This window comes from Dama dama, chromosome 11, assembly GCF_033118175.1.
Source record: "Dama dama isolate Ldn47 chromosome 11, ASM3311817v1, whole genome shotgun sequence".
NCBI lineage: Eukaryota > Metazoa > Chordata > Mammalia > Artiodactyla > Cervidae > Dama > Dama dama.
Genome location: NC_083691.1, coordinates 89,722,171 through 89,737,928, shown reverse-complemented (window position 1 = coordinate 89,737,928; position 15,758 = coordinate 89,722,171). Strand labels below are relative to the sequence as shown.

At 37.7% G+C, this 15,758-nt stretch overlaps 1 protein-coding gene across 4 annotated transcripts in view; it reads right to left on the bottom strand.

Moving 5' to 3' along the window:
* The window catches only part of ZNF638 (zinc finger protein 638), an 83,955-nt gene that overhangs the window by 33,347 nt on the left and 34,850 nt on the right, over window positions 1-15,758 (bottom strand). For all 4 annotated transcript variants that reach the window (XM_061155672.1, XM_061155673.1, XM_061155671.1 and 1 more), the window contains 2 exons: window positions 3,643-3,701; window positions 3,360-3,412 (listed from right to left, as the gene is read on the bottom strand). In XM_061155672.1, coding sequence (XP_061011655.1) covers window positions 3,360-3,412; window positions 3,643-3,701 — 112 coding nt within the window. The remainder of the gene's footprint in view (window positions 1-3,359; window positions 3,413-3,642; window positions 3,702-15,758) is intronic.

Sequence of the window (15,758 nt, the reverse complement as noted above, 5' to 3'; positions counted from 1 at the left end):
AAAAGAACACATTGGTCATAGCAAACACCCTCTTTCAACAACACAAGAGTCGACTCTATACATGGACATCACAGGATGGTCAATGCTGAAACCAGACTGATGATATTTTCTTTGCAGCCAAAGATGGAGAAGCTCTATACAGTCAGCAAAAATAAGAGCAGGAGCTGACTGTGGCTTAGATCATAAACTCTGATTGCAAAATTCAGACTTAAATTGAAGAAAGTAGGGAAAACCACTAGACCATTCAGGTATGACCTAAATCAAATCCCTTGCAATTATACAATGGAAGTAACAAGCAGATTCAAGGGATTAGATCTGATCGAGTGTCTGAAAAACTATGGATAGAGGTTCGTAATATTGTTCAGGAGGCAGTGATAAAATTATCCCCAAGAAAAAGAAATGCAAAAAGGCAAAATGGTTGTCTGAGGAGGCCTTACAAATAACTGAGAAAAGAAGAGAAGCTAAAGGCAAAGTAGAAAAGGAAAGTTATAACAAACTGAATGCAGAATCCCAAAGAATAGCAAGGATAGACAAGAAGGCCTTCCTAAGTGAATGATGTAAGGAAACAGAGGAACACAACAGACTGTGAAAAGACTAGAGATAAAAATCAGAGACACCAAGGGAGCATTTCACGCAAAGATGGGGACAGTAAAGGACAGACACGGCATGGACCTAACAGAAGCAGAAGAGATTAGTAACAGGAGGCAAGAATACACGGAAGAACTATACAGAAAGTATCTTAGTGATCTGGATAACCATGACGGTGTGATCACTCACCTAGAGCCAGACATCCTGGAATGGGAAGTCAAGTTGAGACTTAGGAAGCATCACTACAAACAAAGTTAGTGCAGGTGATAGAATTCCAGTTGAGCTATTTCAAATCCTAAAAGATGATGCTGTGAAAGTGCTGCCCTTCAGTATGCCAGGAAATTTGGAAAACTCAGCAGTGGCCACAGGACTGGAAAAGGTCAGTATCATTCCAATCTCCAATCTCAAAGAAGGGCAATGCCAAAGAATGTTCAAACTACCACACAACTGCACTTATTTCACATGCTAGCAAGGTCTTGCTCAAAATCCTTCAAGCAAGGATTCAACAGTATGTGAACCAAGAACTTCCAGATGTTCAAGCTGGATTTAGAAAAGGCAAAGGGACCAGAGATCAAATTGCCAACAACCGCTGGATGATAGAAAAAGCAAGAGAATTCCAGAAAAACATCTACTTCTGCTTCATTGACTACGTTAAAGCCTTTGACTGTGTGGGTCACAACAAACTGCAGAAAATTCTTCAAGAGATGGGAACACCAGACCACCCTGGTATTCTGCCTGCCTCCTGTGAAACCTGCATGTAGGTCAAGAATCAGCAGTTAGAACCAGGCATGGAACAACAGACTAGTTCAAAATTGAGAAAGGAGTATGTCAAGGCTGTATATTGTCACCTGCTTATATAACTTATATGCAGAGTACATCATGCAAAATGCTGGGCTGGACAAAGCACAAGCTGGAATCAAGATTGTGGGGAGAAATATCAATAACCTCAGATATGCAGATGATACCACCCTTATGGCAGAAAGCAAAAAGGAACTAAAGAGTCTCTTGATGAAGGTGAAAGAGGAGAGTGAAAGGACTGGCTTAAAACTCAAACAATCAAAAAATGAAGATCATGGCACCTGGTTCCATCACTTCATGGTGAATAGTTGGGGAAAGTGGTAGGTTTTATTTTCTTGGTCTCCAAAATCACTGCAGATGGTGAGTGCAGCCATGAAATTAAAAGACACTTGCTCTTTGGAAGAAAAGCTATGACCAACCTAGACAGCATGTTAAAAAGCAGAGACATTACTTTGCCGACAAAGGTCTGTATAGTCAAAGCTATGGTTTTTCCAGTAGTCATGTATGGATGTGTGAATTGGACCATAAAAATGGCTGAGTGCCAAAAAAACTGACGCTTTTGAACTACGGTGTTGGAGAAAACTCTTGAGAGTCCCTTAGCCTGCAAGCAGATCAAAGATATGATGTGAAGAACTGACTCATTGGAAAAGACCCTGATGCTGGGAAAGATTGAAGGCAGGAGGAGAAGGGGGCAACAGAAGATAAGATGGTTGGATGCCATCACCGACTCAATGAACATGAGTTTGAGCAGGGTCCAGGAGTTGGTGATGGACAGGGAAGCCTGGCCTATTGCAGTCCATGGGTCACAAAGAGTCAGACACAACTGAGTGACTGAACTGAACTGAACTGCCTAAGGGTCATGAAAGGTATCAAAAAGAAGCACTTTCTGAGACAGGCCTTAAAGAATAAATGAGAATTTGCCCCACCTTGACCCTCTAAAAGGAGTTTTAACTGGCTTTGTATTTTCATTACCTTGCACAAGGCCTGGTACCTACTAAGTAGGTACTTTAGAAGTACTTACTGATGCTGCTGCTGCTAAATTGCTTTAGTCGTGTCCGACTCTGTGTGATCCCATAGATGGCAGCCCACCAGGCTCCTCTATCCCTGGGATTCTCCAGGCAACAATACTGGAGTGGGTTGCCATTTCCTTCTCCAATGCATGCACGCATGTTAAGTTGCTTCAGTAGTGTCCGACTCTGTGGGACCCCATGGACAGTAGCCCACCAGGCTCCTTTGTCCACGGTATCTCTAGGCAAGAATACTGGAGCAGGTTGTTACTAAGTAAAGTTAACTGGAATTTAGACAATGACTCCACATCAACGGAGTATTTCACAGTATAAAGACCTGTGAAATGAAATAGGACAGGGCTTCCTTGGTGGCCCAGTGGTTGAGAATCTGCCTTGCAATGCAGATGATACGGGTTCGATCCCTGGTCTGGGAAGATCCCACGTGCTACGGAGCAACTTAGCCCGGGTGCCACAACTACTAAGCCCACGTGCCTTAGAGTCCGTGCTCCACAACGAGAGAAGCCACTCCAGTGAGACGCCCTAGCACAGCAACTAGAAAATAGCCCCCACTCGTCATAACCAGAGAAAGCCCTCTCGCAGCAAGGAAGCCCAGCGCAACCAAAAATAATAAATAAATAATTCACATGTCCTATTTAAAAAAAAAAAAAAGAAATGAAATAGGACAGAAGAGCTGGAAAATAAACTGCTCTGAGTAACCGAAACATAATATACATCTGTGTGACAAGAGACTGAAAAAGTTTCGGGGGAAAGGTAAAGGGTCATTTATGCAAGGCTGAAGAATTATGGGCTTTCTCCAGTGGATCACCAACTTAAAATAGGGGCCAATGTGGATTCCTTCTACTAAAGCACAATGAATACTATTTTCCTAGCATCATCTTCCAAGAAGTTTCCAGTAAACTGACAAAATATACTCATATTGGAGGAATATTAAAAGTAACAACTTACTAGCAGAAGCTGCAGTCACAGTTTCAACAGCTGTGGAAGCATCTGTATCTTTTCTATTAAAAGAAGAAAAAAATTAGCAAAGAAATTCTAACACCAAAATCTTCTCTTTAGAAGCTTACATCTAAGATACAAAGCTTAAATCTAAAAAAGTTTAAAATAATTCAATTAGAATGATGTCCCATTTGAACAGGGAGAAAAAATATAATAAAAATGTAGTCAAAACTTTTAAAATATAATTCATATGCATATTTGTTCTCACACAGAAAATCATAGAATTACTTACTTTAAAATAGATGCAGATGTTTTCTTTGAATCTGACATCTTTTTCTTCACCTCTTTGTTCTATGAAGGAAAAATATTTTGAAAACCTTAAGCCTCTTGTCAAATTATGAAAGGGAATATACAAAATATGCAAAAGCATAAGAAATCTACACACATATATAACCACAAATAAAAATCTTCTTACCCTAAAGTAAAAATGCTAATTACCTTTTCTATTTATAGACAGAAATAAAATATTTTCAACTTGTGATTATACAGTGTAATTTTACATCTTGTCTTTTATCACTTATTGACATTTTCTTATCACTATCTTTCAAAGACATTTCTAATAGTGCCATACCATTTCTGATATCTAATTACTATCATTCTGGTCAAATCTATCACAATCTTTTGCTTTAATTACTATAATAAACTCATAATGGTCTCTGCTTCTGTCTTTGCTTTTCAACCACCCTCACACCACTTTTAATATAGAACCAGACTGATAACTGCCACTGCTAAACTCAAAACCTTTCATCACACTCAGAAAAAAAGCTAACACTTAAAAAAAAGTTTACACTACTCATTTCACCCACTTTCTACCCCAAAATCACCACATATATCTCTACTTTCAGTCCCAAGCACCCTTTAAATTCCTAAAACAAAACAAACTACATAGGCATGAACTTGAGAAGTCTTCTGCAGTTGCTATTTGGAATGCTCCCAAATCAAGGAACAATTTACACCTTCACCTCCTTTTCACATTCTTAATGAAACCTTCCATAACTACCTTACTGAAAGGTGTGTTGCTCTTTAAGCTTGGCAATTAGTGAACATCCAATAAATATGTATTAAAATGATTTGAGCTTATAATTGTTTTCATTTTATGTTTTCTGTTCTTTGGAGGCATCCTTGACATTTCCTTTTGTGCCATACGGGACTTTATCCAAACATCTCCCTTACCCCCACTGGTTTAGAAGATACTCATCCTCCTACTTATATTCTACTAATGCGCATCTCCAATTTCAAAAGAAATATGAAACTACTGATTTCTTCTTATAAATTTAAAAGCCCTTACACCCGTGACTTACATGCTAATTTTTGATGACACGATTTTAGGACAAAGTTATTGTTTTTTGTTTTTAACAATTTATACCATTTTGACTTCCCTGGTAGCTCAGGCGGTAAAGCTTCCCACCTACAGTGCGGGAGATCTGCGTTCGACCCCTGGCTCAGGAAGATCTCCTGGAGAAGGGAGTGGCAGCCGACTCTGCTATTCTTGCCCACCCCAACCCCTCCAAAAAAGGGGCTCAACGGAACGATTTACACTATTTTATAAAGATACAACTATTTGTGTTTTATCCTGTTTAAATGGGCTTCCCAGGTGGCGCAGTGATAAAAAAAAAAATCTGCCTACCAATTCAGGAGATCCAAAAGACTCAGGTTTGATCCCTAGATCAGAAAGATCCCCTGGAGGAAGAAATGGCAACCCACTTCAGTACTCTTGCCTGGGAATTACCACAGACAGAGGAACCTGGTGGGCTACAGTCCATGGAGTAGCAAAGAGTCGGAAATGACTGAGCATACATGCACTCTATGTTTAAACGGTTTTATCACTCGTTGTTGTTTAGTCACTAAACCGTGTCCAACTCTTATTCTTCACCACTGAGCCACCAGGGAAGCCTGGTGCAATCACCATTTTATATCATAACTTCTCCATTTCTTAAGTTCTTCATTTTGATGATTATATTTTAGGAAATACATATAGATGAAAGGTTCTTTGAGCCCATACATGTCTGAGAATACTGTCCTAGCATACAACTTGATTATTTGACTTGAAATCTGCGTAATAAATTACAATGAATCAATCTTTTTTTCACTCAACCCTGAGAATGAGTTGCTTGGCTATCTAAGGCTGGTCTACCGCTTTTTACATTTACACAGTTATCTGCCCGGATCACTAGGGCTTTCCCCTTTATAACTGTGAAACTTAACATCTTCACCAGTTTTTAAGTGCTATCTTCTTTCTGGAATCCTAGTTATATGCAGATTGGGTCTCTTAGATGTATCCACCATGACTTTCCTCTTCATTATTTTAGACTTTTTAACCTTTACTAATAGACTGTTAAGTCCTAAGAAGGATGGAAGCACATCTGCCTTGTTCATTAATGCATCTTCTGCATGTACCACAATGGCTGACATACAAAAGATGTTTAAGAAATAGTTCTTTCCTTAAATATTTATTTATTGGGTCATGCTGGTTCTTAGTTGCAACAAACCAACTATTAGTTGTTGCATGTGAGATCTAGTTTCCTGATCAGGGATCGAACCCACACCCCCCTGCATTGGAAGCACAGAGTCTTAGTCACTAGACCACCAGGGAAGTCCCAAGAAATAGTTTTTGAATTAAAATGAAACTAAACTCTCTTCTGAACTGATTGTATATCCTCAGTTTTACCTGTTATTAATTAGATTTTCCATAATGCTCAAACCACTGTGCACTGCTTCCTGGCAATGTTTTTGTTCTCCATGCAGTCTTCTTAAATCTAAGCTGACTGCTTGCTCTAGGTTTTAGATATAACGTCACCATGAATCTTGCTGAAACCAGTAAATCTGAGTTTTTTAAGTCTTGTTTTTTCTGATTTGTTTTCTTAAAGAGCCTTAGCACTATTTTATAACTGCAGAGGTCCTTCTGTCTGTTGAAAACTCTGATTATATTCCTTTCTGTATCAAGAGCTCCTGCTTCCTTAAGGAAAATTTTGAGTACCAACATGTGCCCATTTTTCTGGAAAAGAAGAATGCTTGCTTTCAGCAGACTGGTTAAGAATCATTGTTAAAGACTCATGTCTACGCTGGCTTGTAATTAAACACAAGGTTATTTGTCAGACAAGGTTTGTCACCAGAACTGTGCAGAACCATACTTTAATCCTTCAGGTGTAATACAGGGATGTAGAAAATTTTTACCTTTTCTCTAACATTTTATTACTGATTCCAAGAAGTAGCAAAATGAAGAGAATATTCTCTGAATCACAGAGTCCAAGGCAGTCCTAACATGAAACATCAAATGTGGGCAGAAAGGTTTTGTCATGGCTTTAACTATTCATGTCAAAATTAATGTGTAGACCAAGAAATCTATAGGGCTGACCTTCTTTTTCCTAGTTTGAGTTTCCAGTCTATTTTGTGCTTGCTCTAACAGGAAAACTTAATGTCTTCCCCTATGGTAACAGGCCAAAAGATTGTCCCATAAACTTCTAACCTTGAAGAAGCCATAACCAGAGTTCTGTTGGGGGTTCCCCTCTGGGTCAATCACAAGAGAGAAGTCATGAGTAAACCTTCAAAGGCTTTAATTCAGCACCATTCAAACCATATTTAACTGAAGAACATCAATGTCTGTGACAGGTAGATGGCATGTTTTCTAGTTTTCAGTGTTGATACTTAGGCCATTCATTACTATGAAAATCAAAATAGTAAATGACTGAACTTTTCAACTTACACTGCTGCCTTACCAACCTTATAAAGAAGTCATCTAAGAGAATTATTTCAATCTGTTTGAAATACTCTAACACCCTAAATGTATCATTACTTGGCCATTTTCCCAGATTAAACATTTTAGAATTAAAGAATATTGATCTCGCATTTAAAAATTTAATAATCAGCTAGTCCTGCTTGAGAGTCAATAGTATAAAAGCTATTTCTTCTTTCTATTCTCAAGGTTACTAATCTACCCCAAACTGTTACTACTCTTAGAGTAGTCTGGTTGGCTAGATGAGTGCTCTAACTGGATTTCAGTGATCTTTTCTCTTCTTTCCTTTAATCAATATGCTAAGCTTTCTTTGCCTTCAGAGTCATTTCCCCAACTAATTCATTCTGCAGATCACTTCCTGATGAATCTTTAAAATCCATCGATTTCACTGTCACAGCCCTGCTGAAAACTCTGAATAACATTTAACTGTCTCAAAATAAAGTTTAAGTTATTAAATTATGTATTCAATTCTTGCTTCCCCTTATTCTTCTCGGCAATAGAGGAGGATATGTGTCACAGTTCTGATAAATCAAATGTAGGTGGAAGTTGCTGGGGAACTCCTCCTTCTTGGTGGGGGTGGGGGGGGGGCACACTAAAAATTCATTGTGTTCCTGACACATTCCTTTCTTTCTCTTCGAAAGATTGAAATAATGCCAGAAGGTACAACAACCATCTTACAAAAAGGATGAAAATAGAATTAGAAAAATCAAAAGGCTGTGTTCCTGAAGATATTTTAGGGCTGCTCTACAGCCACAGATCACCCACCAGCCAATTTCCTGTTATAAGATAAATAAACCTCTTATTTGTTTAATAAACCACTGGAGAAGTTTTCCGTTAACTGAAAATGAAAGAAATTCTAAATTGGTAATGACAACAGTCACCATGTAATCATTATTCAAATTAGGACAACGGGACAATGAGATAGGCATGTATGTACCTAATATTAGTAAACCAGGATGATGGGTTACTCCAATAATAACTAACCAGAAAACATAAAAAATACAACTCTTTTCTTTAATAGTAATTGAAATAATATTTATAACATACACAAATAAATAAAAATTAACACTTCTTCCAAAATACATGTTACAGAAACATTACAAAAGAATGTTATGGAAAAAAAAGTAAAAATTCGTTGAGGGACACAAAATGAAATCTAAATAAATGAAGAAATAAAACGTGTTTTTGCACAAAAAGATTTAGTACTGAAAATATATCAATACAAATTCAGTACAGTACCAATTAAACACCCATTAAGATTTTTTAGAGAACAAATTGATTCTAAATCTAATATATAGGAGTAAATGTTTAAGATTAAGCAAAAATACATGGAAGGAGAGAAAAAAGAGAAACGATTCTATTAGAAAAATGACAAGTATTATAAAGCTATAGTTAGAAAAATTTAAACCACATAGTATTCATATGAAAATAAAAAGACTGAAACAGATCTATATGTATAGGGTAATTTATACACGAGACAGCTTTACAAATCAATGAGGAAAGATAAATGAGGCATAAATAGTGTTGGGTTAATTGGTTACCCATTTTGCAAACAGTCATATCATTCACACACTGTATCACAAATAACAGATTTAAAAAATAATGGGAACATATCTTTCTGGCACTGGTATAAAGGTCTTCTAAAATAAAAGAAAAAACCCATTAAGAGCAAAAGAGCAGTAAACTGGAGTATACCAAAAGTAAAAAAACTTTATGTATCATATAAGCAACAGACTAAAAGAAAATACTTTTCATGTATAATACAAAATTAGTATCTTAGGATAATGAATACCTTCAGATGAAAATTTTTTAAAAGGCAAATAACCCAATAGAAAAATGTGAGGAATAGGATGCACCAATCTCCTTCCACAGATAATCAAAAGTACATCTACATGCAGACCAACTTTCAAAGAACATCTACTGAACAATACCAGAAGACAGACTTCCAAAAGAGCATGAAAATCTCTGCATAACTGGGCAGCGCAAAAGAAAAGAGAAAATAAAGAAAGGAATCAGGACAGGACCTGTGCCTCCAGGAGGGAGCTGTGAAAGAGGAAAAGGTTTCTGCACACTGGGAAGTCCCCTCACTGATGAGATCAGCTGGAACAGAGGGGGAGGAATGGAGCCTCAGAGGAGAGCTCAGCAACAGATGTGCAGAGGACAAAGCCAAGAGAGACCTGATCCCCACAGCCTAAAATGCTTGTCCAGTCAACCACTAGGGCAGGTGGAGCTTGTGTACTGAGGCCTTGGCTTTGGAGGTCAGGCCCAAAGGACAGAACTGGAGTTGGCTGTGTGAAGACAGTCTGAAGGGGCTACGAGGTAGAACACCACAACTGATGGGAGTCTAAGAAGAAGCCTGGGTCCTTCAGGGACACAAGGGACCACTGTTAAGGGGCGCAAGAGGAGAGGTGTGTCATAGAAGCTTCTTTCTCCATACGCTTATAGGCGGCCCACACAAATTCCAGGGGTGGGTGCAAGTCGTGACTACCATCTCAGACTCCAGAGGTAGGCACAGACTGCTGCCACTGGCATTGCCAAGAGTTCTACAAACGGACGCAGGTCAATGCCCCCACCTTTCCAGGAACTTGCATGGCCTGCCACTGCCGCGAGTCCGCCATCAGGGTCAACTTCCCTGGGAGCGTGTGAGGCCTGCCACCGCTGCCAAGGGTTTCATGACCCGATGCCAACCACTGCCTCCACCTCTCTGGGGGTTTGCAAAATAACACTGTCACAGCAGTGGAACACAACTGCAGCCCCCACCTTCCTGGGAACCTGCCTGAGTTGAGAATCTGTGCACTTGCATACTCTTTATCAAGGTGGTAACAACCAGCACATGCTGACGAAAGAGACAGCAAGAATCCAAATCAAAAACGGCCTTCACACCAAAAAAATATTAAAACCCACACAAGCTATACAGGGATGTTCCTGCTTATAAATAGCCCCTAAGACTACATGAGACAGTTGTTTCTCCTGAACTCTCGGACTAAGAGAAGTACAAGGAAAATGAGAAGCAGAGAAACCATTCTCAGTTAAAATATCAAGAATATTTCCCTGAAGGAACAATGAAATAGAACTCTTCAGTCTAATAGACACTGAGTTGAAAAAGGAGGTAATGAAAATACTGAAGCAATTAAGAAAGGCTATCAAGAGAAATACAGATTATTATTAAAAAAAAAAAAAAGAACTAGAAACTGTTAAAAGGAGCTAAGTAAAACCTAAAATTTCATTTGCCAAAATGAAAGCTGAGCTCAAGGTAGTAAATAGCAAAATGAATAATGCAGAAGAATAAGTGACCTAGAAGACAGACTAATGGAAATTACCCAATCAAAAGAGCAGACAGAAAGCCAAATGAAAAAAAAAAAGCTATATAAGAGACCTATGGGGCAATATAAAGCAGGTCGGTCTATGCAGAGATTGAAGAAGAAAGAAAAAAGGGGATTGAAAATGTATTTGAAGAAATTATGGCTGAAAATTTCCCAAACCTAAAGAAGGAAACATATCCAGATACAGGAAGCACAGAAGGTCCCAAACAAGATGAACCCAAATAGACCTACTTCAAGACATAATAAAAATGGCAAGTTAAACAGAGAATTCTAAAGGCAGCAGAACAAAAACAGAGTTCATTACTAGGGAACCTACATAAGGCTATCAGTTGATTTCGATACAGAAATACTGCAGGCCAGAAGGGAGTGGCAGAAAAAAAGGAAATGATCAAATCACAAAAAGTAAAAGAAAGGAAGAAGCAAAAAATCAACTGAAAACTACAGTTTGGTGTGGCAAACTGTAAATGTGTATGTAAATCAACTACACTTCAACATTTTTTTTTAATGAAAAGTGTAAATCAACTATATTTCAATAAATTTTTTAAAGAAAAAAAAATCATTAAATACATGAATCAACAATTACCTTAAATGTCAATTCTCCAATCCAAAGACATAGAGTAGGACTTCCCTAGTGGTGCGCTGGATAAGAACCTGCCTGCCACTGAAGTAGACACGCATTGGACTGCCGGTGCTGGAGACTGCACGCGCCAGGGAGCACACAAGCCTGGCCCCACAGCGGAGGAGCTGTGTGCCGCGACTGCTGACCCCGCGCCACAGAGCCCGTGCCCAGCGACAGAGGGTGCCGCGGTGAGAAGCCCACACACAGCAAGGGCCCAGCACAGCCAAAATTAATTAACTTTTAAAGATGAAGAGTGGATATACACTATCGTGTAAAATTAAAAAAAAAAAAGCCTACAATATTCTGCCTAAAAGAGATACACCTACACATACAGATTGTAAGTGAGGGCATGGAAAAAGATATTTCATGCAAAAATAAAGAAAGTGGGACTTACAATATTCATATCAGACAAAATAAACTTTAAAGCAAAGGCTACAAAGATAAAGGACACTATATAATGATAAAAGGATCAATACAAGAGGAAGATTTTACACTCATCAACAAATATGCACGTAATTTAAGAGCACCCAAATACATAAATAACTAACAGATATGAAGGGAGAAATCAGCAGGAAGACAATAATAGTAGGAGACTAACACCTACTCACATCAGTGGAGAGATTTTCCAGAGAATCAATAAGGCAACAGAGGTCCCAAATGTTACAACAGAAAAGTAAGACTTTTTAGATATTTTCAGGACACTGCATCCAAAAAACCCCACAGAATATACATATTTTTCAAGTGCACACACATTTTCTAGGATTGACCACATGTCCTGGGGCACAAAACTAACCTAAACAAATTTAAGGGTACAGAAATGATTTCAGGCATTTTCTCTGATCACAATGGCATGAAACTAGAAATGAAAAAAAGAAAAAAAAATGAGTACATGGAGACTGAATAACATGCTACTAAAAGAAGGAAAAAAAAAAGGCTCAATAAGGAAATTAAGAAGTACCTTGAGACAACACAACCACACAAAATCTATGCAATCCAGCAAAAGCAGTTCTTAGAGAGCAGTTCATAGTGATACAGGTCTTCATCAAAAATAAGAAAAATATCCCAAGTAAAAAGCCTAATCTACTACACAAAAGAATTTTTAAAAGAATAAACAACCTAAAGTCAGAAGGAAGGAAATAAAGATGGGGGCAGGGGAGAAATAAAATAGAGATTAAGAAAACAATAGGGGGAAAAAAGTCAACAAAATCAAGAGCTGGTTCTTTGAAAGGGTAAACAAAACTGAACTTCCAATACAAAAAGCCCAGGACTGGAGGGCGTCATAGGCAAACTCTCTCAAAGAAGAATATAAAAGACTGAAGAAGAGAGAACACTCTCAAAGACACTCTATAAAGCCACCATCACTCTAATACCAAAACCAGCGGAAGAAATCACCAAAAAAGAAAATTACAGGTCAGTATCGTTGATGCATATATAACATGACCAAGTGGGGTTCATCCCAGGTTCACAAGTATGGTTCAACATACACAAATCAACATAACACATCACAGTAACAAGTCAAAAACCACATGGATCATCTCAATAGATACAGAAAAAGCATTTGATAGGATTCAATATCCATTCAAGATAAGAACTCTTAATCACTTAGCAAATAAAAAGGATCTAAATTGGAAGGGAGGAGGTACAATTGTTACTATATGCAGGTGACATGCTACATATATAGAAAGCCCTAAGAACTATACACAAAAATGAATAGATCTAATAAATGAATTCAGCAAAGTAGTAGGATACAAGATTAACATTCAGAAACTGGTTGCATTCCTTCACAGTAACAATGAAATATCAGAAGGAGAATGTCCTTTAAAATATCACCAAAAGATATATGGCAGAAACAAACAATACTATAAAGCAATTATCCTCCAATTAAAAATAAATTGAAAAAAAGAAAAGAAAAGAAAACTTCCATGAGAAAAAAAGTGTCTCACCAAAAAAATTTAAAAACCTAGGAATAAATTTCACCAAAGAGGTGAAAAACTTACATGCTGAGAATTATAAAATATTAAAAAAAGATTCAAAGAAACTGAAAAATAGCCCATGCTCTTGAATTGAAAGAACATTGTTAAAATGGCAACACTATCCAGAGCAATCTACAGATTTAATGCGATCCCTATCAAATTACCCCCCATGACATTTTTTCACAGAAGTAAAATAATCCAAAAATTTATGTGGAACCATAGACCCACAATTGCCAGAGCAATTTGCGGGGGCGGGGGCGGGGGCGGGGGGGGGGGGGGGGAGAAAATCAGGAAGCATAATTCTCCCAGACTTCAGACAATACTACAAAGCTACAGTAAACAAAACAGTTTGCACCTGGTACAAAAACAAACATGCAAATGAATGGAACAGTATAGACAGCCCAGAAATAAACCTATACATCTACGGTCAATTAATCCTCAACGAAGGAAGCAAGAATAAACAATGGGAAAAAGACAGTCTCCTCAGCAAGTGGTGCGGGGAAAGTTGGACAGCTGCATATAAATAAATGAAGTTAGAACACACCCTCTCACAACACACAGAAATGAACTCAAAATGGCTTAAAGACTTAAAACATATTTTGGCGTTTTTGTAAGATGTGAGTTTATATCCTTCTGCTCTGCCACCTTCAGTGTCTAGTTTTATTTATTTAATACCATAAAACTCCTAAAAGAGAGCATAGCGGGATGGGGAATACGTGTAAATCTATGGCTGATTCATATCAATGTATGACAAAACCCACTGAAATGTTGTGAAGTAATTAGCCTCCAACTAATAAAAAAAAAATAAAATAAAATAAAAAATAAAAAAATAAAAGAGAGCATAGCAAAAACATGCTAATACAAATGGTACCAACGTTTTTCTTAGTCTCCCAAGGCAACAGATATAAAAACAAAAAAACAAACCACACAAATTGGAGCAAATAAAACTTACAAGCTTTTGCACAGCAAAGAAAACTATAAGAAAAACCCAACAACAACAACAAAATATGAAGACAAGACCCGGAGTGGGAGAAAATTTCTATAAATGATCGGATCAACAAGTGCTTATCTCCAAAATATACAAACAGTTTATATAACTAAAAAACAGAAAAACGAACAACCCAATCAAAAAATGAGCAAAAGATCTCAATAGTTACTTCTCCACCTCAACAGATATTTTTCCAAAGCCATACAGAGAGTCAGTAAGCACACGAAAAGAAGCTCAACCTCACTAATTATTAGAGAAATGGAAAACAAAACTACAATGAGGTATAATCTCACAGCAGTCAGAATGCTCATCATTAAAAAGTCTATAAATAACAAATGCTGGAGAAGACATGGAGAAGAGAAGCCTCCTGCACTGCTGATGGGAATGTAAACTGGTACAGCTGCAAAGGAAAACAAAAAGGTTCCGCAGAAAACTAAAAATAGAATTACCATATAATCCAGCCATCTTGGGAATATATCCAGGCAAAACTGTAATTCAAAAAGACACATGAACCCCTATGTTCACAGCAGCACTGTTCACAAGAACTAAAACACCAAAACAACCTAAATTTCTATCAACAGATAAATGGACAAAGATATAGTATATATACAATGGAATACTACTCAGCCATAAAAAAATGAAATAACGCCAAGTACAGCAACGTGGACACAACTAAAGACATTATCACACTAAGTGAAGTTAAGTCAGAAAGAAAAAAACAATTATCACATGATATCACATGGGTGGAATCTAAAATATGGCACAAATGAACCTATCTGTAAAATGGAAAGACTTTTAGACATAGAGAACAGAATTGGAATTGGCAAGGTTGAGGGGGGAGGGAGAGGGATGGCCTGGGAGTATGGGGTTGGTAGATGTAAATTATCACATTTAGAATGGATAAACAATAAAGTCCTAATGTACATCACAGAGAACTATATACAATATCTTGTGATAAACCATAATGGAAAAGAATATAAAAGAGAATACATATGTCTACAACTGAGTCACTCTTCCAACAACACAAGAGAAGACTACACATGGACATTACCAGATGGTCAATACCGAAATCAGATTGATTATATTCTTTGTAGCCAAAGATGGAGAAGCTCTATACAGTCAGCAAAACAAGACCAGGAGCTGACTGTGGCTCAGATCATGAACTCCTTATTGCCAAATGCAGATTTAAATTGAAGAAAGTAAGGAAAATCACTAGACCATTCAGGTATGACCTAAATCAAATCCCTTACAATTATACAGCAGAAGGGAGAAATAAGATTCAAGGGATTAGATCTGATAGACAGAGTGCCTGAAAAACTATGGATGGAAGTTCTGGACATTGTACAGGAGGCAGGGATCAAGATCACCACCCACAAAAAGAAATGCAAAAAGGCAAAATGGTTGTCTGAGGAGGCCTTACAAATAGCTGAGAAAAGAAGAGACGTGAAAGGCAAAGGAGAAAAGAAAAGATATACTCATTTGAATGCAGAGTGCAGAGTTCCAAAGAATAGCAAGGAGAAATAAGAAAGCCTTCCTCAGTGATCACTGCAAAGAAATAGAGGAAAACAACAGAATGGAAAGGACTAGAGATCTCTTCAAGTAAACTAGAGATACCAAGGGAACATTTCATGCAAAGATGGGCACAATAAAGGACAGAAATGGCACGGACCTAACAGAAGCAGAAGATATTAAGAAGAAGTGGCAAGAATACA